At 42.3% G+C, this 25,471-nt stretch overlaps 1 protein-coding gene across 3 annotated transcripts in view; it reads right to left on the bottom strand.

Moving 5' to 3' along the window:
- Positions 1-25,471, bottom strand: part of DHX16 (DEAH-box helicase 16) — a 130,868-nt gene that overhangs the window by 91,157 nt on the left and 14,240 nt on the right. For all 3 annotated transcript variants that reach the window (XR_013621211.1, XM_078767456.1, XM_068134433.2), the window contains 2 exons: positions 20,118-20,350; positions 4,030-4,186 (listed from right to left, as the gene is read on the bottom strand). Coding sequence is in view for 2 of the 3 variants with exons in the window: in XM_078767456.1 (XP_078623582.1) it covers positions 4,030-4,186; positions 20,118-20,350 (390 nt within the window). In the remaining variant the exon portion in view is untranslated. The remainder of the gene's footprint in view (positions 1-4,029; positions 4,187-20,117; positions 20,351-25,471) is intronic.

Raw genomic sequence — 25,471 nt, 5'->3', positions numbered from 1 at the left:
ACCTCAACAAGTTGCTTTCCCAAATCAGTGATGCACTATGCAATTGATGTTTAATTCTCAAGTCAATTTGATGAAAATTTACGATTTCTCAGATGTGATTTGATGATTTTAGAAGTTTGACCTCGAGTTGACCTTTTGACCTCAAAATAGTTGGTTTCCCAATTCAATGACCCAATCTTACTATAATTCACCAAATGTCCGTCCGTCTGTCTGTCTGTTCGAAGGTACCGTAAAAACTGCTGAACCGATCTCAACGATATTTTGGGTGGATAATCCTGGGATCTCCAGGAGTAAAATAGGCTATTTAGTTTTCCCAATGTCAGCTTTGGTCTCCAGCATTCTCAGGTTTGGATTCACGCATAACATTCGCATTCGCATAACGTTCATTGTGACGTTGTTCTCATTGTGACGATGTTGTTTTCCCGGGTGCCGCACAAACGGCTGCACAGATCGAACTCGGTGACCTCGGGTTCGGACAAAGACCTTTTATAAGGACACGGGTTAAATCCCTACTTGAGAGAATTCCAACCCATTTCAACTGAAGGAAACACGTATCGGGAGTACATACGACATAGCGATTGTGAACACGATTAGTTTAATCTCTACATGAGAGAATTCCACATAGCTATTTGGGCGGTGTATACGCTAACAGATCGCTGTCTCCATCGATCTTGCCAAAGCTGTAACAGCTATCGGCTCAAAATCCTTTTAACTGTTGATTTGGAAGTTTTTACAATGAAAGAAACATGTATGGGGAGTACCTACGACATCGGGAGGACTAACTGCATGCGTCTTCAGTATCAAGCTTAAATCTCTCATGGCGGATCTGAAGAGCGGAATGCTTGGAGAAGTGGTGGGCTACTTCGGCATGAAGAAGGATCAGAAACGTGGACTCCCACACTGCCACATCCTGCTGATACTTGCTCCCGCATGACGTCATTTTCCCGGGTGCCGCACAAACGGATGTTTATATAAATCGTTTAAAAGAAAAAGAAAGCCTTCAATTTCTGATATTTAGCCTTTTAATTTGGGCCTCCCAATTGAAGCCCCGCAGGGTACCCATTGGGTGGGTACCGTTGCTAGTATATGCAAATCCAGTTCAACTTTCAAGTCAATCCGATGAAAAATGACGATTTTAGAAATTTGACCTAAAAATCACCATTTAACTCAAAATCAATATGCTTCTCAGTTGTGACTACCTCTACAACTCGGTAAAGATTCATGACAATCTGTTTACAATTGTCACCTGTGAGCAATTGACAGACAGAGAGACAAACGAGCAGACAGACAAACAGACAAAATAACGCACACAACCAACCAATATACTGTTCTTGAAAAACCTGCGATTTTCACAGGTAATAAACACAAATTGAGCTTTATAGTATAAACTAGATACACCCACACACCAGATTAGAAGTTGGTACTTCGCTTATTTTTCAAGATATTCCGCTCACAAGGGTCAGACATACATGGCGGCGGCCATCTTGGATTTTGACGTGGCGACCCAATTTTCAATAGCGTTCTTCTTTATGCCGAGATACACCCACACACCAGATTAGAAGTTGGTACTTCGCTTATTTTTCAAGATATTCATCTCACAAGGTTAAGACATACATGGCATCAGACATACATGGCGGCGGCCATCTTGGATTTTGACGTGGGTTGCACCCACACACCAAATTCGAATGCGGTCCTTCGCTTACGCACGCACGCACGCAAATACGCACGCACGCATGCAAATACGCACGCCCGCACGCACACACGCACGCACGGACACACGGACGGAGGGGAAAGCCATAGTCCCCCTTTCGCTACGCTGTGCGATGGGGGACAACTAGCAGGTGTACCCAGCATTGCTCAGTGAAAAACTGAAAAGTGTGGGGGGAGAAGGGGGTGGTTTTTTGGTGGTTTTTCATATTGTGCTATTACATCCTGATCCATTCTATGTTCTTGCTCCTCCACAAGCCTCGACATTGTGTATGAAAAAGAATCTTGCAAAATAAACTTGTCTACCGGATCCTGTTCCATCATCCGTAGTTGTCTCCACTTCTAGCTCCATTATAATCGAACATGTCTCTTTACTCACACCTTTGCAACTCGTGCAAAATAGAGAAGACAGTTGTGGTCCAGGCTCAGAAAGTCAAGCACGTCACTCCAATGCTCAAGACACTTTACTGGCTTCCAGCACATCAACAAATAGATTAGGAATTCTTCCGATAGCCTTTAAGGCTATACTGTATATTAATAGATTAACATAGATGTATCTGAACCTATTACACCTTACACCCTTACAGGTAGGAAAGTTTGGTCCAGAACCGGGAATTTCTGGTTGTTCCCCGCACAAAAATTAACCTTTTTGTGATCGAGCGTTTTACGATTATACTCCGAGACTGTGGAATTCTCAGCCTTTTATTACGCACACTGTCTCATCAGTCACGGTATTTAAATCTCTATTAAGGTCTGGTCTTTTTACGGTTGCCGTTTCTTAATTTCTACCCTTGGTGGTGTAAATTTAATTTTTTACTCATTTTAAAATTTGGCTTCTCTTTGTGAAGCGCTTTGATATTTTAATCATAATGGAAACCCCTACATAAGGAATGGATTGGATCGAATCAAATTTCACACTGGTCAAACCACGTTCAACCAACTTGGCAAACATGAGAAGGATGGATGTATAATCCATCTATGGGAATCCATCTATGGGAATCCAAGGCAGTGCTACGCACACAAGCAATTTCCCTAACACATTACATACCAACAACCCCCCACCTCCTTTCCCAATGTGAGCGTAACACTACTTTTACACCAATTAAAATGGCATCAGTCGTATCATTGTTCTTTCGGATACAGCACAGGGCTGCAGATAGTATCATTGGATGACGGGGGCGCAACTGTTCCTCTTATGCAGTTTCCCCTTTAGGTTAGAGCAGGAATTTGTACATTGTTCAATGTTGGCGATAGATCATCAACTCTTCACAAAGGACACAGTGGGATCTTTAACGTCTGGCAGACTTGGCAGATTGGACACTCAATTTGAGGTCCGTCCGAGGGATGGCTCATATATTGATGCCTCGAGCTCTGCCTGCAAAACAACAGGATAACAGTGCGGATCTGGGCTGAGATAAGAATGCCGCCAGACATCTCGGGGATGAGTGCGCATACCTCGGGGCTATCCTTCTAGTTCTAGTCCATTCGTAGACAATGGATAAACAAATGTGCTACATGGGATTTGAACCTGGGTTGCCAGTATGATGGGCACGAGTGGATTCAGATGGGAAAACGAGCGGAAAAACCCCAAAAATTAGCAAAAAATACTTCGAAGACCAGACCCAGGGTCAATTACAATTGGAATCAAACAAAACTAAAAATGAATGGAGTAAACCACTCCAGCATAACATTTTCCGCAGCACTGCTTTTACCCGAATATATACCTGAGCAAATCGGTAAAATCATGGGATTTTTGTTTCTAACCTCGCTCTACTACACGCCTCGATCATGTAGAGCAAAGCAAATAAAAGCAAACAAACATCAGTAGACAATGCAAAATACTGCGGCAACATTCACGACATCTACAGAAAGGTAAACATCCATGAGATTGGAATCTTGGGGCCAGCCAATTGAATTCCCTTGGGGCCAGTAGATGTCATCGCCAAATTGAGGCTGCAAGGGGCAGCAAAATGATGTCAAGCGCATTTGTGGAAAAGCAGCATTTGTCGTAATGTATCATTATCCTGGATATCGCACATCCCCGTGAGCAATGGCTTTCACAGGCTCTCCCGTCACTTTAGCAAAACCCGATCTTTCATAATCCGTCAAGGTCACATGAACCTGTCAACCTTAAATACGGTATTGTTAACCAACATCAATAAAATTCAAAAGTTCATCAGCCAGTTAAACTTTACTGTCAAACTTAGGAGTGTGTTTGTGATGTAATATCAACCAGGATGCGGGAGATGCAAGACAACAATATTTACTGAACGTCTGGTTTTTTAAAACATTGCTTGGCTCAGGGAATGAGATTGTGAAGACCTTTTTATCTGATCTCTCCATGATATTCCTGGTACAGTCCTGATCACGCTGCTTCACCCGCTCAGCAAACTCATCTCTTTCCTGCAGATCTTGCAGCCGCTCGCGCTCCGATTGCTCCAATTCGTCGTCGGATTCATCGGCTCTGCTTCCAACTTGTCTGCACATGCAAACCAAACGGACAAACTCTCACCATTGCAGTCATCGCAAAAGCGATTAACATCCACCCATCATTGATGATATCCTCTACTTGGGGTCCATTTGAAGTTCAGAAATCATCAAATACACAATCTAATTTGGCAAAAAAAGGATTTTGTGAGATTATATATATATCAGTCATTATGCGACCTTCATATCATCAGTGGGGAACCGCCAGCAAGGTGTCCCATACAGCTGCTGCTGCACCTTGCTGGGAGCGATAAGCACCGCCTGCCACATGGTCACATTATCTCTGGTATCCACTCATCATATGGAGTCGACCTGGATGTGGTTGGGAGTTACGAATTGGTATCTGTAATCTGGTTCTCCAACCTAATGAGCGAACGTCATGACGTCATCACCATGCATGTCCACCTTGCCTGCAAAGCTCCAGGGGAGCCATCTAGCAGTGCGTCATTATGGATTATAAATCATCAAAATTATAAATAAATATATATTATAAGTTATAAATATAAATTTATAAATCTATAAATATAAATATTTATAAATATAAATATAAATTAAAATAAATTTATAAATATAAATATAAATATATATTTAAAATATAAATTTATAAATATAAATTTATTATAATTATAATTATAAATATAAATAGATTATAAATCGTCAAAACAAAACAAGGGCGAAACCAGGTCGGTAACTGAGTTTTGCATGCACTTGTGACAGTATCTGAATTTATAATCCATAATGACGCACTGCTAGATGACTCCCCTGGAGCTTTGCAGGCAAGGCGGACAAGCATGGTGATGACGTCATGACGTTCGCTCATTAGTCATTAGGTTGGAGAACCAGATTACAGATAACAATATATATATATATATATATATAAAACAGACAATGGCTCTGGTGTGCACGTTTCCTCACTGCATCGCACAAACCATCACGAAAGCCTGAAAGGTATTAAGGTATTACATCAAGCAAACCCTGACCGTAACCCACACTGCCACCACACCAAACCCCCATCCCAACATCCCTAACATCTGCAGCACAATGGCACAATCCAATCCCATAATCTGAGATCAGTAGTAATGAATCTCCTCTAATGGCTTCAAGCATCGTCATCCATCCAACCTCCCAACCCCCTCCAAACATCCGACATCCCACATTCCCCTCACAGGCTAAACCTCTGGTTCTACATCCAAACCCAGTGAGAAAACACAATGGCAACACAAATATTTATATAATACCTGGAATTATGTGGTTAAAATTGGTTTAAAATTCTGGTTAAAATTGCTGATTGATAGCTTCTTAATATAGTAAACGTTATTTTTAGAAGTGAGAACATTTGATTTATCACCACCTCACCAGCCTACATCAGTTTAGGGTCTCAGTGCCCCCATCCCATGAACCCCCAAAACAAAAACTAAAACACAGAATTCAAGCTGTCATTCATTCTGACCCGAAGATAAAAACAATCAAATCACTAACAGCTACAATGCAAGTACTGTCCGAGTAAAGAACCATTCCTTACGGACCGTCTTAATTACCCCCCAATTCTATGATGTCTGTGATGTATCTTACTAGCCTGTCCCCGCACAGAGGGAGAGGGTGTTTTGGAATCGATTGTGTCTGTGTGTTTGTCTGTCTATATGGATGTCTGTCTGTGGCATAACCTTTTTCCATTTGAGCTTTTCTCATCAAGCTTTATTATGAGAATATGGAGAAGAAGAATTCATAATTTGGTCAAAATGTCCAAGGGTAAAGTCACAGGGAGTAGAAATTGGCCGTATCAGCCAGTCAAGCACTGCACTGCGCAAGACGGTCGGGTTTTGTACTCGCTTCCACGTTTCTTTATTTATTTTCCATTTGAGCTTCAGTGTGTCTGGCAGTCCAAGCCAAAACGTTTTTGTTTGTTTTACCATTTCAGCTTTTCTCATCAAATTTTGAAAAAAAACAATTTTTTGGTATACAACATCGAGGCTCGTGTAAGAACTAACATGAATCACACAAAAAAACGGACACACAAATCATACAATAAAGGGAGCGGGAGACAAGATGTGGGGAGAGAGGAAAGCACACAAGTTCAACAGCAGAGAACAGGGACATCGGGAGATTGGGGGAGAGGGCTTAGGGGGGGTGGAGGCATGGGAAGGGGGGGGGGGAGTGGGAGAGGTATAAATCACATGGACACTGCAAGGACTTCCAGGAAAGAAGTTGGTATTTCAAAAAAAAAGTGGATCTCGGGTGAATTGCGTTGAATTGAATTGCTGGGGTTTTAGCTCTTTCACGAGCCTCGATTCTGTATACAAAAAAAAATAAAAAATTAACGGGGGTAGAAGAGATCAAGGTTTTGGATGGGGGAAGATAAGAGATGGTGGTGAACAGCTGTTTTAAAGACCTGGAGGGAGGAGTGGGATTGAAGAGAGTGAGGCAGTTTGTTCCAGAGGAGGGAGTAAAGAGGAATGAAAGAGTGAAGGTGAGCAGAGAGTCTTGATTTTGGCAATTTCAACAGAAGAGGGTTGATGGCAGATCTTGTGCGACCTGTAGGGATATTTGGGGGCAGAGCACAGATAGAGCTGGGAGAGCTAGGCCGGAGAGGAGTCGGTAGAAGACAGAAAGACCACCTACCTGCCTGTGGTTAGTGAGTGAAAGGCCCTCACACTCAGCTTCATCGCGGGAGATTCCAATGATTCTGAAAGCTTTGGTTTCAACAGCGTGAAGCCGAGCTACGTGTGAGGCAGGAGCACCAGCCCAGAGGGGAGGGCAGTATTCCATTGAGCTGCGGATGAAAGCCTTGTATGTGGTGAAGAGCACAGGTGTGCCAAGGAAGGACTTCGGACGATGGAAGATGCCCAGCCGGAGACTGGCTTTGGAGGCCAGCTTGGAAATGTGGTTTTCCCAAGAAAGATCATGGTAGATAGTGAGACCCAAAAGCTTGAGTGACAGAACTTCTTGGAGAGGATTGTTGAGAAAGTAGATGGGAGGGTTGTCCAGTCGGTCTTTTCGGAGAGACATAGTAAGAGTGTGATATTTGTCAGGAATGAAAGACATGTTCCACTTGTTTGACCAGTCTGTGATTTTGTCCAGGTCTGCAGAGAATGAGCAGGCTGCAGACTGCCGATCTGAGGGATGAGGAATGGAGCGGCAGAGAGTTGAGTCATCAGCAAAGAGATAAAGAGGATTTTCCAGAGAGTCGGAGAGATCATTGATGAAGACCAGAAAAAGCACAGGGCCCAGAACACTGCTTTGGGAAACTCCAGCCTGAACAGGAAGTGGAGATGACAAAAATCCATTCAGGGCCACACGTTGACTTCGACCAGAGAGGAAGTCCGCTAGCCATGCATGGAAATTTCCATTGATACCATAGGAGGAGAGTTTGGTGAGCAGAGCAGGGTGCCAGACAGTATCGAAGGCATGTGATATGTCAAGGGAGACAGCTCTGATTTTCTATTTGGCATTGAGGACCTCCATCCATTGTTGAGACAGCAGAAGCAGCAAGTCCAGAGTAGAGTGACCTGGTCTGAAACCAAATTGATGATCAGAGATCAAGCCATTGGAGAAAAGGAAGGATTTGATATCCGAAGCAATGATGGATTCCATGACAATGCTGATAATTGGGAGCAGGCTGATTGGTCTGTTGTGGCAAGGATCTGTTTTTGCACATTTTTGTCTAAAGCGGTGATGTTGGCTGATTTCCAAACTGATGGCAGATGACTTTGAGCAAAAGAGGGGGTGAAGAGAATAGAGAGAGGGTGTGAAAGAGCAGCAGAGCAGGATTTTAGGACCCGTGGGCTGATGCCGTCTGGTCCAGTTGCAGAATCAGTCGAGGTTTGACAAATACTTCTCCACCTTGTCAGGAGAGAAGGACACAGAGTCCAGGAGCAGCTGGGGTCGACTGTGTAAGGTGGGTACAGAGAGATGGGTTTGGGACACAATATTTTGAGGCAAACACAGAGTTGAGGCATTCGACTTTGTCACGTGCGGTGTCAACTGTGTAGCCATTTTGGGAAAGGGAGGGGATGGAAGGGGAACAAACACCAGAAACAGATTTGACCAGACGCCACCAGGATTTGGATGAAGGAGACAGGTTTGAGTTCATTCTTGAGTGTGGAGAGATCTTGTTTCCTGGCTCTCCTGAGGGTAGACACACACTTGTTCCAAGATTGGTGGAAGGAACTGAGATTGCCTTCAGTTGGATTTGCCTTCCAAGAGGCAAAGGCAAATTGTTTCAGGGCAACTGCCTCACCACAAAATTCTGTGCACCATGGACGTGAGGAAAGGTATGACAACTGAAGATGAGATGGGATAAATCTGTGCATGAGAGAGAGCAGTTTACTTTGGAAGAATTCCCAGGAAGAGTTGATGTCAGAGGCAGTAAAAATGGGAGACCAGTCCAGGTGATTGATGGCTGCTTGAAGACCGTGCCAGTCAGCCTGAGTGAAATGCTAGACTCGCGGCGCTGAGGAGGCTCTCTGAGAATGGCCAGAGAGATGTCCACGTTAACAAGCACATGATCAGAAGAACCGATTGGAGCAAAAGAAGAGTAGCAGACATTTGCAGGGAAGTTTGTCATTACCAAGTCAGGAAGAGAAGATGCTCCGTTGACTGAGATCCGGGTCGGGAAATTGACAGATTGTGTCAGTCCCAATGAGTCGCAGAAGTCCTTTGCTGAGATGCCACGGCTGGTGAGAGAGGAACCCACACCCAGCCAGCTGGCATGATGACAGGTGAAGTCGCCACATATGAGGAAGAGAGAGTTGGGATGAGTGGATAGAAGTTGGTCCATGTTGTCAGACAGCGAAATGTAAATGGAATCATCACTGTTTGGAGGATGGTACAAAACACATATGAACAAAAGGTGAGAGGAAGCCGTCGCAAGAGGTACTCCTGGGGGTGGGGTGGAATTTATTTGTTTTTATGAGATATCACCAACCACAAAGCCTTTAAGGCTACTCGAGGTGGGGGCTACACAAAGGAAAGTTTCGATATTAGACAGAGTGGAGGAATCTATTGACATTCCTCTTGAATCAAGGTAGGCTGGGGATAGAGGGGAAAGCACGATGCAGGTAAACTGTTCCATAATGATGCAGTACGGGGAAAAAAACTGGAAGAATACCTCATAGTCTTACTCCTTGGGACAGATTCAGTGTATGGATGGGAAGAAACTGCCAAACGTGTAGAGCGACTGAAAGTATGTTCAGGTGGAACAACCTGTGAAAGACCCTCAGAGCACATTCCATGATAATATCTGTAGAAAAGGCTCAAGGAAGCAACAGAGCGGCGGACTGAGAGAGGTTCCAGAGATGATGCCAACTCCTATCCCACCAGAATGGCGGCATGTCGCTGGATTCTGTCAAGAACAGATAGGTAACAGGCCAGGAGCACCAGCCGCAGTTTGAGAAAGGTATCACAGAGTGTGAAATAAGCAGCCAAGGTGCTGGGAGGCTCTTTTAGCTTATACCAGAGATGTACATTCCCAGCTGAGGTTTGAACTGATATCCAATCCAAGCAAAAGGATAACAGGAAGTTCCTGCAAAGTTGAAGAATCCATAGACAGGATTGGAAAACAAGGTGATCTTGAACTAGACACAGATAACAGGTGGGTCTTGTTTTGGTTGAAAGTAACAAGCCAGTCTTTTCCCCAGTTTATCACACTCTCTCGGTCCTGATTGAGAGTGGTAATGGCATGGTCACGGGTAGAACGTGACGAGGTTCCTGGATAGGTAGTATACAGTGTTGAGTCATCTGCGGAATGCTTAATTGAGAAAGAATACAATCAAGCAGATCATTGATGTGTAACAAGAACAATATTGGAGCCAACACAGACCCCTGACGAACACCAGCATGAGTATTATGGATGGGGGACGACTGTCCCCTCATGTACCACAGATATTTGACGATTTGCAAGGAGGTCAGAGATTGTATCAAGCAATTTTCCAAAAATGCCATATGATTTTTGCTTGTGGATGAGGCCCTTGCACCACACTTTGTCAAAAGCCTTCAAGATGTCGAGAGCAACAACCCTGGCTTCTCCACGATGATCCAAAGCCCTATTCACATGTTCAGTGATTAGGGATAGAACATCACCAGTTGGCCTTGACTGTCGAAAGCCATACTGGACATCATTTAGGAGGTTGTGGGTTTCCAGACGAGTCATGAGTTGTTGTTTTATCAAGGATTCAAACACTTTGCTGACAATGGGCAGAAGGCTAACAGGCCGATAGTTAGAAGGATCAGATTTCTCACTGGAACTTTTAAAGACAGGGACTACGGAAGCCTGCTCCCAGCCAAGTGGAAACACAGACTTTGACAGACACAAGCAATACAGTTTTGAGAGAACACATGACCCCAGGATTTGAACACAACAACAGATCAAGAAGATACCTGCTATCAGTAACTTGATCATGAATTCGAGTCGCAGCTGAGATTATCTGAGTAAGGTCATTGTAATGAAATTGTGTCTAAGTTGAACCCAGGTGCTCTGCTGGCTCCGACCACTGAGGGGCTTCCATAATAACTCGGACGGACATCGCTCCGATTCATTCCTGTGACATTTATCCTGTGTGGTAGTGCATATACGAATGGTGTGTATTGCTAGATGTTCCAAGCTTGCTTGTTGCTTGTATCAATTGCCGATTCATTACTACTTCTATGATAACGGTATACTGATATTACTCTTGCTGATTTCTTACAGGTGTTACTAGAGATCGATTCTGAATTAAACCTACTATTGGGACAATGTTGTAGATCTGATTTTTACAACAGTCATGTGACACGGCAAAGTTAAATGCATTGCCACCAGGAGCATCTGTTCTGTGAGAGTGAACTAACCATTCTTTGTGATGAACATTAAAGTCTCCAAAGACCATAATATCAGCAGTTGGGTGGCGAGACAGCGCCTATCAATAGTATCAGTGATAGCATCGAAAATTGCACATTTGGGTGATGATGGAGAGCGATGCAAAAAATATAGGTAGCCAGTGGAATGCAAACGTGTAAGGGGAAAACACATAAACTCTTGTGTCGTATCCACAGGAAAGACCTCACGGAGGGGCCTTTGCACATAAAAACACAAACCATGTGAAGGTGGAAAATCAAGCCGATGGAGGATATAGCCAGGCACTGCAAAAGATTCAGATAACACCTCAGCATGGAGAAGAGCTTCACAAAGAGCAAGCAGATCCAGAGAATTGAGTTTCAAGAAGGATTGGAATGGCAGAAAAATTGCCACGAACCCCACCTAATATTAGCATAGCAGATACTTGGCCGCGTAGACCTAGGTAACCTTGGTGGCGTGACTCGAAATGCAGGTTGAGAACGAGTCTCATGAGATTGAATAGTCATAGGGTTGCAATATATAGAGGAAGAAATAAGAGGGGGGGGGGGGGGGGAGGAGAAAGGATCATTAGTTCACCAATCTACATATCCCGTACAAGGCCACAATGAGAGACAAAGAGCTCAAATGAACCCCTAGCCGTAGCAGAGGCACCCTGATGGCCTCGGGACAGCAACCGGAAGTGGATGTAAGGGCCGTGAATCCATGCATGTCCATGGCAGTGCAGCTACCCCGGCATTTTACACCTGCTGATCGATCAGCCTCTCAATGCATTACCATCGAGTTCAGGATCCTGTACTATCGGACAGCCATGACCTGCAGCATGTTTTTAACCAGTGCCCTTCAGAGTAATCAGGCTCAGGTTGTCAAACACAGAGCTCAATGTACATGAATGTAAAGATACACTCACGCTCCTCAAAAACAGAACAACCAGCCCCATACACTGAAACAAGACAAATATAGAAAGTTTGTCTCTTCACAGTTCAAAAAGGGCTGGGAGGGATTACTAGCCTGCTTCAAGACAACAAATAGTGCCATTACCTCCATTTTTGGTACAATGAGAATATGGAGAACTCCAATCAATAATAAAAATAGCTGTTGTTTTTGTCAAGTTTGGATTGAGTATAAAGCAGACGCGGACGGGCTTTGCATTTTGGAATCCTTTATAGTTTATACTTGTAATATCGGCTGCATGTGTGAGGTAAAGGATGCAACCAAGATAGGGATGCTCGAACAAATCTGATCATGAATGTCACCAGAAATCGGCCACGACTTGATGGAACTAGATAAGTAGATAACACCGGCTTCCACCAGTTGGTGATATGAATGATCGCTTCAAGGCCATTTTCCCCGCTAGAGCGGGGGTTAGCCTTGCGGGCCCCATGACAATCATGGTTCCCTGTTTGAGGCAATGTTTTTATGGCCGGATGCCCTTCCTGACGCCAACCCTTGGTCGCCTCTTACGATGCGCAGGGATACGGTGTACCTATTCTAAACCGGGGTACACATCGTGATCATTCATCCCAGCAAGCTGGTACTCAATTTGCCGACCTCGGAAGGATGACAGGCTGAGTCAACCCCCCTGGTGTTAATTTAGCGATCGACCGGGATTCGAACCCAGGATCCTAGGATCCCAAGCCGGCACCCTAATCGCTAAGCCAACACCAGGCTAGGTGATATATGACACACATTTACATGGAGAGAATTGGGGTCCTCCCTCCATCCTGAATCCCCAGGATTATGACCTTTTCTGAATCCACCAAAACCTTCCCGTCTACCCACCAAAACCTCACAAAATCCCAAGTACAACCACGAGTTTTCATCACATTCGGTCCAGCAGGTCAGGAATACATAGAAGTCAAACAATCAAACAAACAAGTTCAAATTATATGTGGTATGATTACAAAAGCACCGAATTTATCACAGCAAATGTCACCCCGATTGTCAAGAGCGTTCCCCAATTGTTCCCCAATGGGAAGCATATGGGGCCTGCCGAAGCATCCCAACTTAACTTCGAAGTGTTATCGGATGCACTTTGTCACTGCTCTCTCGGGAAAACCCAAGTCATTCCGATTAGCCTCACGGCATCAAAGGCTCCGGTGATGTTAAAGAGCTCTACGGCAATTAGAAACTCATACATGTACTTGGTTTATTGAGAGAAGCTATTCAATTACACAAGAAGAACAATAAAAAGCATTACCTACAATCGAGCTCAAGGGGAAAGAGAGGAAGGGTGATCGGACACAAACAGAAATCAGCAGGGACAATCACAATATGGGGATGCGTCAAATTTGCTGCAAAGTTTCATTTACTCTTCTAACTAGGCCCGTATATGACAAAACGACAAATTGCTTTTCAAAATATCTTCCAGCTATTTCCAGAAAAAGGTTTTAGGATCCAACTGTTTGTGGTCAACGAAGAACATCATTCTTAACAGCATCCTTCATCAAAGCCTCGTCCCCAATGTGCCCTTTACTAAGAATGTCTTATCCAGGCAAATATCAGCATACTGTGCAGCCAATCGTCCATAGATTTAATCAGAATTGATGTTTCTTTTAACCTTCGTAGAAATCTCCTATTTATATGCCGTTCCACCATCCTTTGGGTAAAGATTGGGATGGCATCGTATACGATGAATACACCGATAAGATTAAATTAATGGGGCGTGGATAATGCACATACATGGTAGGGGGGTGGGGGGAAGCGGAGGAGGGGGAATTGCTTCCTCTTGTGTCAAAGGTTCCTTGCATCACTGCCATCTCATTTGTTGCCATATTAATTTTTAACACGTCCATTAGTGCAGGAGCCTGGTGTTGGCTTAACGGTTAAGGTGGCTGGCTTGAGATATCAGGGTCAGTCCTGAGCTCAAGCCCCTGTCACGCCATTAAATTAACACCAGGTGGGTTGCCTCAGCCTGCCATCCTTCCGAGGTGGGCAAAATGAGTACCAGCTTGCTGGGAAGAATTAACCTTTCGAATATCCTGAGAGCATCGCGTATTATTAACACAATGTAGCACTTGATATCATTATGATAAAAAAAAAATACTGGGGCAAGGGGTCTTAGAATGAAATAATACAGACAAATCACACAAATAATAATAATAATGATAATAATAACACTGACCATAGAAGGTCGACAGAGGATATGTTTTCACCCCTGTCTGCTTCTTACTTGCGATAATCAAAGATTTTTCAAATATATTGGTTGGTCGTATGCGTTATTATGTTTCTTCGTCAGTTTGTTTCTGTCTGTCAACCGCCTACAGGTCACCTTTTTACTTCGATCTTCACGAAACCTCACCACCTGGTAGAGTTGATCAGAAGCAAGAAACCTATTGTTTGAGGTCAAAAAGTCAACATAGGCCAAAGTTCAACAACTTGTGTGGAATTTCTAACATCCTCAATTTTCATCCGATTGACCTAAAGTTTGGCGTCAGGCTATCCGGCCATTAAAAAACCTTGCCTCAAACAGGGAACCATGATTGTCATGGGGCCCGCAAGGCTAACCCCCGCTCTAGCGGGGGAAAATGGCCTTAAAACGATCATTTATTTCATTTTTTGACCTAAAGTTTGAAAAGGATTTGCATATCAAATCACCAAATTCAACCAATATTTTTGAGGTCAAAAGGTCAACATAGGCCAAATTTCTAAAATTGTCAGGTTTCATCCGATTGACTTCAAACTTGAACAGGATTTGCATATTCTGTCACGAATTCAAGCACCAATTATTTTAACGGTCACATTTGTTTTATGGACTTCGCAGGTTTTGTGCTCTGCACGACATCTTTCTTGTTCGTTTGCTGTCTGTCTGTGAGCAGGATATCTCAAAGAGTTGTGGATGGACTCGGACGAAATTTGGTGGACAAGCTGGGTGTGTGACAAGGACCAATTGATTAGATTTTGGTGAAGATCCAGATGTGAGAATTTTTATAATTTTTCAAGCGCTTATTCACTATTGAGAGATGGCGCCAAAAACGATGTATAGAATATCTCAAAAAGTAATGGACTGATTATGCATGGTTGAAACTACTTCCACAAAGCAAGGAACTCCGTTATTTTTGTAACGACCCACATGGAGGTTTCCATATTATCATCATCAGAAAAACATGCCGCATAAGATGACAAGCCGATTCATTTCTTAACCGTGTAGTTTCGTGTAGTAATTAGCAAATCAATCGGTACAAAAGCTTGCAAGTACGTTTCCGTGATCAGATGTCCGCCAGGCAGGAGAATGTCTGTCTATGTAGGTAAATAAGGAAATAGCGTAAATTGTTGGAGTTTCGCGTCGCCCTTCCCTCCTATAAACTTCACGGAAAATACCGAAGTGCTATCTTTACATTGTATGAAGTAAAGAGACGATTCTGCTGCACACAAAACCTGATAATGTGTTGGTCGCGGTGAAGTTTGTGACCACAACGATTTAGTCAGGTTCACTATGTTTTTTCGTTCAAAATTTTGGTAGATTAGCAAAACTATACATTTTTGGAATATTCAGAGCATGGAGAATCCAAAAATTAATGTTTACATTTGCGTCGACACCTTTGCGAAAATGACACTCAGGACAGTGATGAAGATCTGTAAAAGCATATTCCTGAACGGTATAGACCTCGTAGATCCTGTGTATAGGACTTATAGTTCAATCTGATACTACCTATAACTTCCTATAACAACCTATAACTTCAAAGGACTTGCAATATCATGTATTATGTAATACAGTTATATCACAAATATAAAGACAATGGTTTTCAATTACCTTTGTTTGTTGCTTTTCTATAACCCTGAGCACTATTTTGAGGCCTTTATTGGATTCCTTGACCCAGAAAACATAGGATTAGCATATTTAATTAAGTCTCTAGGTTGACTAGAAGCCGAGATCGCGCAAAATATGTATTTTATGGCAGCCATTTTCAAAATCCAAAATGGCGGCCATGCAGGTGTCTGTGCAAATGCCAACATTGATTTTCAGATTCTCCATGCTCTGAAGATTCCAAAAATGTACAGGTTTGCTAATCCCAAAATTTTGAAAGAAATTATATTTGTTAACATAACGAACCTGACTATCTTCATCACTGTCCTGAGTGTCATTTTCGCAAAGGTGTCTACGCAAATGTAAACATTAATTTTTGGATTCCTCATACTCTGAATATTCCAAAAATGTATAGTTTTGCTAATCTACCAAAATTTTGAACGAAATTATATTTGTTAACATAGTGAAGCTGACTAATTGACCACATGAGACCAGTATATCGTAACAAGGAATGTTGATGCATGAGGGGGTGGTTAGACTTGTTAATTGCACCCGTCTCTTTTTAAAGAACATCACCGATATAACCTCCCGTGGATTTTTCATTAAAGCCGCGCCAAAATGGTTTCTCACCGAAATGGTGCTAAATCTCCAATAACCAGTCACCGCCCCAATCGTGTTCTTACATAACAGTTTATTGTAAGAAAGCACAGAATGACGAAGACGGAGAATCCTTGGGCAAAAGATAGACAGACACGAAAATGGGCAGATAAATAAATAAACAAGAAGATGTCATGCAGAGCATGATACTTGCAAAATCCACCTCCCCCCCACACCCTCCCTCCCCCCATAAAAGGTTGCCATTGATCCATCAAATTGCCAATTTCATCAAGATTTAAATTGACAATCTTGATCTAAGGTCGGGTCAATAGGATGAAAAGTGACAATTTTAGAAGTTTGACCTGAGCTTTTGATCTCAAAAATAGTTATTTTCCCAATTCGGTGATGCGCTATGCATTGCTGTTTAATTTACAAAGTAATAAGATGAAAAGTGATGATTTTTCAGAAGAAAATTGATGATTTTGGAAGCTTGACCTTGAGTTGACCTTTGACCTTAAAATAGTTGGTTTACCAATTTAGTGAGGCACTGTGCAATTGCTACATAATTTTCAAATCAATGGGTTGAAAATTGACAGTTTCTTCGGATGAAAATTGATGATTTTGGAAGTTTGACCTTGAGTTGACCTTTGACCTTTTGACCTCAAAAATAGTTGGTTTACCAATTTAATGACAATGTACAAGCACTGTTCAATTTTCAAGTCAATCGGATGAAAATTGATGGTTTTTCAGATTAAAATTGATTTTGGAGGTTTGACCTCGAGTTAAACTTTGACCTTTTGACCTTAAAAATAGTTGGTTTGCCAATTTAGTGACTCAATAAACAAATGCTGTTAAATTTTCAAGTCAATTGGATGAAAAATGGTGATTTTACAATTTTGACATCCAGATGGCCTTTGAGCTTTGACCAAAAAAAAACAGTAGGCTTCTTGCTTATGACCAACTGTACCATTTGGTGAAGTTTAGTGAAGATCGATTGAAAATTGTGACCTGTAGGCGACTGACATACAGACAAACAGACAGACAGACAAACAGACAGAATAACGCACAAGACCAACTAATATACTTGAAAAATCTTCGATTTTGCAAGTAATAAAGTACACTCGTGATCCGATAACGAGTCCAGTAACCAACAAGTAAATAAATGAGCAAAACAACAATCAGGAAGTGAATGCTCTTGTTTACATTGGAGCAAGGGTGATTCCAGGACACTCATGATCCGACAAGAGTCCAGTAACCACCAAGTAAGGAAATGAGCAAAAAAAAACAATCAGGCAGTGAATGCTCTTGATTACATTGGAGAAAGGATGATTCCAGGAAACCCCTCCATTACAGGATGCACGACATGATGACACGATAATGCTATCACACCTTTCTAAATTAGTGCTTCACCCTGTAGCTATTGCTCCTGTGCCTACTCTCCTCCTTCATGTATGTGTTTGTCATGTTTTTGTGGAGTTCTACTGGAGCTTTCTGATGTGGAATGTGAGACACTGAAATGATCATAATGATACACCAAAATTATAATTACTATAAAGAATCTGGAACAGTTCCCATGTTTTTAAATGCATGACATGTTAAGGTGTATAGAGAAGTTTAGTAGGTCCTTCCACAGCATGGCATTACAATTACAAAAATAAATAATAATAATAAAATAATGATACCATTGTAAGAAAGCATTCATTAATTAATACCAATAATATTAACAACAATAATAAGAATAACGTAATTTGGCAATAGCAACAAATGTATAACCCCCATCAACCATCACCATAGCTAACAATACCCATGACCACCCCACACCCCTTACCCCACTCCACTCCACCACCCCTCACGTTCCCCCATCAACCATCACCCTAGCTAACAATACAAGCAACCAGCCCACACCCCCACCCCCTTTCCCCTCCCCTCCACCATCCCCTCACTATCCCCCATCAAGCATCAACCCCACACCCCAACCCCACACTCCACTTCCTCCAACAATCCCCCATCAGCCATCACCCTAGCTAACAATACCCATGACCACCTTACCGCCCCCCCCCCCCCCCCCATCAGCCATCACCTAATCAGTATCGGAATCTGAGCTTGCAATGCGCCGTTTCTCTATGTACAGTCGCCGGCAAGATCATGACAGCTATATGTTCAAAATATTGTTACATTTGTGGGGGGTAGGCAGTGATTACCTCAGAGCCAAGTAAAGTGAGTGTGTAGGTAGTGTGTGTGCTCCGACTGTAGTGAAGAAGAAGAAACCTCGATGTATCCAAAGTAGGAAATTTGTGTAGACCGGATGTCGGGTAAGCTTGTATCTTCGTCCCCATCAGAGGGGTGGGGCTTGTTAATTAGCGAGGGATTATGGGTAATTAATTCCCTGTTTGTAATTGCCTCTGTAATCTTTTCCTGTGTTCCTTATGACACAAGTAAGACATCAGCCATTAACCACACTAATTAAAAACCAACCCGAAACCAGGCATCGAACAGTACCGCTGACAACATCGACTAGGTGAGTGCACAGGAGCAAGAAGAGCAGTGATTGATCTGGGATTTGATCGACACAAGGACTGGTAAGATGGGACTATGGGATTGGTGAAGCAGGCACGGATGACGTCAGAGCCGGCGTACAAAATAATTGGAAAGGCGGACATTTTCGCTTGTCGTTTCTTCTGATTCTGGATCCCATAGCGAATGGTCGCATTTAGGCTCTCTCAGCATCAACGTCCTCTCGCCCTTTTCGTTTTGGAACTGGTGGTGTATGGTCGTGTGCCGACATTTTTTCTTATCTCTTGGGTACGGACTTTGGTGGTGAATGGTCGCATTTTGCTCTCTTGCGTAAAGAGGATTCATCGCGAACGGCCGTGTTCCGAGATCTTGCTGGTGGTCGTGAGGAGGACATCTTGCCAGTGGTTGTGCGGAGGAGAACTGCGGATGGAGAGCTGCGGTTTCCGTGCAGAGATCGTGAGGAAAAGCATGGCTGGAAGAGTGAGCTGCACGCCAAACTCGTTCGCTTCGCATGGGAGGCCTACTTCACGCCAACGGGCGCATTTTGCGTGCAAAGACGCCAAGACCTCAGACGATCTTGACGATTCCTGACGAGACACCCAAGCCGATTTGAGCTAAGTGCCACATAAAGAACACATTTATTTTCAGTTATTTTTCCCATTGTTTGTATTCAGGTCTGTGCGGGAGCACTCCATTTAGGAATCATAGTTATATTTTATCGTGCTTTCCTTGTTAGCGGCATTTCTTTCATTAAACCTGTTTATTTTTGTACATTTTATTTTCGTGTTGTTTGAGTTAATTTATCCAGGTGTGAAGACTGCCGGTGGGATCCGTGAAGGTAAGCGCTCTTTGGTCTCTCCCCCTCCCCCTCACGCGTATTCTCCCCTACATTTTGACTGAACGCCTCGGAGTGTAAAGCTCATTTGGCAATCCGTTTCCTTGGTAGATTTTAATCACCAGGAACACGGCAATATCTAATGCTTTGACTTTCGGTTTGTAGCCAACAATGTTTGAAGACACTTTATTGGCCGGTGTTCACATTTTGAAAAGTACCTATTCATTGATAAAAAGTGTGTGTTCACAAACCAGTCGAGTGACCGAATGAAGGAGAAATACAAGCTTAGTTTGGAGGGGGAACGTGGAGGGTGAGAAGGGGGCAAGGTAATCATGAAAGGGGGTGAAGCCAACTATGACGAGATGGGATCGTGAAAGCAGGCTGAATAGTGGTGTTGAACGAACCTCTGAGCAACATTTGCAAGTGCCTTGGTTTCACCGTCACTTCCACTCTCAGAAGAATCCCGCTTCTTCCGAATGTGCTTACGCTTCTTGCCCCTGGCATGGCGGGTGCTTGCCGCTTCCACAACACCTTCCTCTTCTCCGATGAGGCGATACGCACGGTTTCGAGCCTGCAGCGCCAGAGCTTCACGCTCAACCGCACGCTGGGGCCGTTCTTGCTGTGGTTTTTTGGGAACCTGTTTCCACAATAAAGCATTTTATGAGCAATGAACATTAAATCTTAAGCACACAAATAACAATATATGGAGAACGGCACTCTGTAGAGCACATACCTCCACCAGACTGAACAGTTTACTTTTTATATCCCACTGATAGGCAAGATCTGGAACTTGAAAAACCACTGGCAGATGGGACCAAGGATTAAATGGAGAGATGGTTTAACATGGAAGGTACAGTGCCTTCTGAAAGTATTCACACCCCTTGACTTTTTTGTCAACTTTTCACATTGTGGTGTTACAGCCTGAATTTAAAATAGATTATATATCTAGATTTTTTTGTCACTGATCTACATATAAATAATACCCCATAATGTCAAAGTAGAAATTTGTTTTTAGAAAATTTTACATGATAATCAAAAATGAAATACAGAAAATCTAATTTACACAAGTATTCAACCCCCTGAGTCAATACTTCGCAGAAGTGCCTTTGGCAGTGATTACAGCTTTGAGACTTCTTGGGTATGTCTGTATCAGCTTTGCACATCTGGATTTGGGGAGTTTGTCCCATTCTTCCTTGCAGATTTGCTCAAGCTCTATCAAGTTGGATGGGTAGCGTTGGTGTACAGCAATGTTCAAGTCTTTCCACAGATTCTCAATGGGATTCAAGTCTGGGCTTTGGCTGGGCCACTCAAAGGCTTTCACATTCTTGGTCTGAAACCATTCCAGTGTTGCTTTGACTGTATGCTTGGGGTCATTGTCATGTTTTAACATAAATATTTGCTGCAGTCTAAGGTCCTTTGCACTCTGGAGCAAGTTCTCCTCAAATATTTGTCTGTATTTGGCTCCATTCAGTGTTCCCACTATTCTTGCAAGTCTACCGGCCCCTGCTGCTGAAAAGCATCCCCATAACATGATGCTGCCACCACCATGCTTCATGGAAGTTATGGTATCAGATGGGTGATGAGCTGTGCTCTGTTTCCACCAGACCTAGCGATTTGGATTCAGGCCAAAGAGTTCAATTTTCGTCTCATCAGACAACAGAATATTTTGCCTAATGTTGTGAGAGTCTTTCCCGTGCCTTTTTGCAAACTCCAGATCTGCTGTCATTTGCCCTTTTTCAGGAGTGGTTTCCATCTGGCCACTCTCCCAAAAAGCCTAAGTTTGTGAAATACGGCAGAGACTGTTGCGGCAGGTTCTCCCATCTCAGCCAAGGAACTCTGTAGTTCTGTCAGAGTGGTCATCGAGTTCTTGGTCACCTCCCTGACGAAGGTCCTTCTTGCCCCGTTGCTCAGTTTAGTTGGACGGCGAGCTCCAGGAAGAGTCTCGGTAGATCCATATTCTTTCCATTTCCTAATGATGGTGCTCTTGGAAACTTTCAACACTCCATGATAATTGTTTTATGCCCTTCCCCAGATCTATGCCTCCTCACAATTCTATCACAGTGTTCTACGGACAGTTCCTTGGACTTCATGGCAGAGTTTCGGCTCTGACATGCACTATCAACTGTGGGACCTTGTATAAAAAGTTGTTTCTTTCACAATCATGTCCAATTTGCGATGATCTTTCCTGGAAAAAACACATTTCCAAGCTGGCCTCCAAAGCCAGTTGTCGACTGGGCATCCTCCGTCATGCAAAGTCCTTCCTTGGCCTCACCACGTACAAAGGTTTCATCCGGCGCTCAATGGAATACTGCTCTCCCCTCTGGGCTGGTGCTCCTGCCTCACACCAAGCTCGGCTTCACGCTGTATAAACTAAAGCTTTCAGAATCATTGGAATCTCCCCTGATGAAGCTGATTCTGAGGGCCTTTCACTCTCTCACCGCAGGCAGGTTGGTGGTCTTTCTGTCATCTACAGACTCTTCTCCGGCTTTGCTCCCCCTGCTCTGTCTGTGCTCTGCCCCCCAAATATTCCTGCATGACGCACAAGATCTGTCAGCAACCCGCTTCTGGTGAAACTGCCAAAATCAAGACTCTCTGCTCACCTTCACGCTTTCATTCCTCTTTTCTCCCGCCTCTGGAACAAACTCCCACTCTCTCTACAATCCCTCTCCTCCCTCCAGGTCTTTAAAACAGCTGTTCACCACAATCTGTTATCTTCCCCCATCCAAAACCTTGATATTGTCTACCCCCATTAATACACCCCAGATACGCCTCTTTCAATCCCCAACTTCTTTCCTGAAATTCCTAGATGTGTTCATTTGCTTTATACCATGTACCCCCCCCCCCCCAACCCCCTTCCACAGATCTACCGACGCCCCTGTTCTCTACTGTTGTTGTGCTTGTGTGATTCCCTCTCTCTTCCCCTCTTGTCTTCCACTCCCTTCATTGTATGTTTTATGTGTCTGTGCATGTTTTCATATTCAATGTGTTAGCTCTTACACGAGCCTCGATTCTGTATCCAAAAAAATAAAAATAAAAATAAAGTTGTCGAGACATCTCAAGGATGATCAAAGGAAATTGGATGCACCTGAGCTCAATATGCATTGTCATAGCAAGGGGGTGGATTACTTATTGACTAAGACATTTCAGCTCTTCATTTTTAATTAAGTTGCAAAAATGTCTTTTTTTTAATTATTACACTGACATTATGGGGTTATATGTGTAGATCAGTGACAAAAAATCTCAATGTAATCCATTTTAAATTCAGGCTGTAACACAACAAAATGTGAAAAAAGTCAAAGGGTGTGAATACTTTCTGAAGGCCCTGTATTGATGCAACACCCTGCCTTCAAAGAACCAGGATGACAGTATATATTTGGGTGGGGAATAAGACACAGTCCAGACAACACAGCTCAGAGGCAAGTTCCTCTAGCCTATCACGTCAACCCATGATAGCTTCTTAACATTTACTCTTGATAATTATTGTCACCAATTTGAAAATGGCAGCGGGGATGCTGTCATTACTACGACAAAGAGATGGCATGAATAACTAGATGGTATTCATAGAATACTTACCCTGCACCGTCAACTAGTTGCGGGCCAACTCTTTTGTTTTTGAACATTTTTTTTCTTTGATCCGATATGGCTGCCAGACCACGTGAGTGATGACATCATTAATTTATATTCTCTAATATAATTGTTGCATAGATTACGCTAAATACATTTCAACCTGATCAGACTAAGCGTTGTCCCTGTCGAATTATGACGTCATAATTATGGCACCAATGACGTCATTGTTAACAACACCTATTCCCCATATGGAGTTCTTTACAATGAGCCATGTTTAAATTTTTTCCATGTAGAGGTTTTGGAGATATAGAGGTGCAACATTTCTCGGTTTTTCCAAGATGGCGCATGCATCACATGACCTATGACGTCATAATAATCATTAAAACAAGGACACATACATTCAAAGTACACCGCCCCATGCCAAATGATTAAATATCCTCCAGCTCGGCATGGCCGGGGCACCTCTGGCGCCCGGCAATACCGCCGTGCAGCTCATAGGGACTGTATTTGGAGGGAGAGGTGCACAATAATTGATCGATTTATTTGCATAATTAAAATCAATAAAAGATTGTCATCAAATATTTTCTTAATTCATTGGCTAATAGCATAACTAAACCAGGGGTCGAATTACTCTGTAGGGAGGGCACAGCAATGTTTGCCTTTGATGACTTCAAAAATTTTTGGGCACCAAGGCATTTTCTTTTGGGTTTGGGGGGCACCAAGGCAATCTAGAATTATTATTGTGGGCACAAAGGCAAAGTGTGTCGGTAACTTAAACAGGCAGGGAAATATTACTGACAGAACAAGTAAATCAACTTAAACTTTTTAATAATGTATTTTTAGAATATAAACAGTTTCAGAAAACTCAACTCAACTCAGAACTACATTGTCATCATGGCCATGTAACAAAGTTTAACCTTTGTTTGACAGAACAAGTAAATCAACTTAAACTTTTTTATAATGTATTTTTAGAATATAAACAGTTTCAGAAAACGCAACTCAACTCAGAACTGCATTGTCATCATGGCCATGTAACAAAGTTTAACCTTTGTTTGACAGAACAAGTAAATCAACTTAAACTTTTTAATAATGTCTTTTTAGAATATAAACAGTTTCAGAAAACTCAACTCAACTCAGAACTGCATTGTCATCATGGCCATGTAACAAAGTTTAACCTTTGTTTGACAGAACAAGTAAATCAACTTAAACTTTTTAATAATATATTTTTAGAATATAAACAGTTTCAGAAAACGCAACTCAACTCAGAACTGCATTGTCATCATGGCCATGTAACAAAGTTTAACCTTTGTTTGACAGAACAAGTAAATCAACTTAAACTTTTTAATAATGTCTTTTTAGAATATAAACAGTTTCAGAAAACTCAACTCAACTCAGAACTGCATTGTCATCATGGCCATGTAACAAAGTTTAACCTTTGTTTGACAGAACAAGTAAATCAACTTAAACTTTTTAATAATATATTTTTAGAATATAAACAGTTTCAGAAAACGCAACTCAACTCAGAACTGCATTGTCATCATGGCCATGTAACAAAGTTTAACCTTTGTTTGACAGAACAAGTAAATCAACTTAAACTTTTTAATAATATATTTTTAGAATATAAACAGTTTCAGAAAACGCAACTCAACTCAGAACTGCATTGTCATCATGGCCATGCAACAAAGTTTAACCTTTGTTTGACAGAACAAGTAAATCAACTTAAACTTTTTAATAATATATTTTTAGAATATAAACAGTTTCAGAAAACGCAACTCAACTCAGAACTGCATTGTCATCATGGCCATGCAACAAAGTTTAACCTTTGTTTGACAGAACAAGTAAATCAACTTAAACTTTTTAATAATGTCTTTTTAGAATATAAACAGTTTCAGAAAACTCAACTCAACTCAGAACTGCATTGTCATCATGGCCATGTAACAAAGTTTAACCTTTGTTTGACAGAACAAGTAAATCAACTTAAACTTTTTTATAATGTATTTTTAGAATTCGAATCTCAATAACAGTTTCAGATTTGATTTCTCTCAAAACTCAACTCAACTCAGTCAGAACTGCATTGTCATCATGTCCATGTAACAAAGTTTAACTTTTGTTTGACAGAGTTGAACTTTTTTCATCATCATCATCACCAGACATCATCTTTACTCAATACTCACTCAGTCTTGAGTCAGGT

Source organism: Myxine glutinosa, chromosome 13, assembly GCF_964187855.1.
Source record: "Myxine glutinosa chromosome 13, kmMyxGlut1.1, whole genome shotgun sequence".
NCBI classification, from domain to species: Eukaryota; Metazoa; Chordata; class Myxini; order Myxiniformes; family Myxinidae; genus Myxine; species Myxine glutinosa.
The sequence above is the reverse complement of the archived record's forward strand: the minus strand, read 5'-3'. Positions and strand labels throughout refer to the sequence as shown.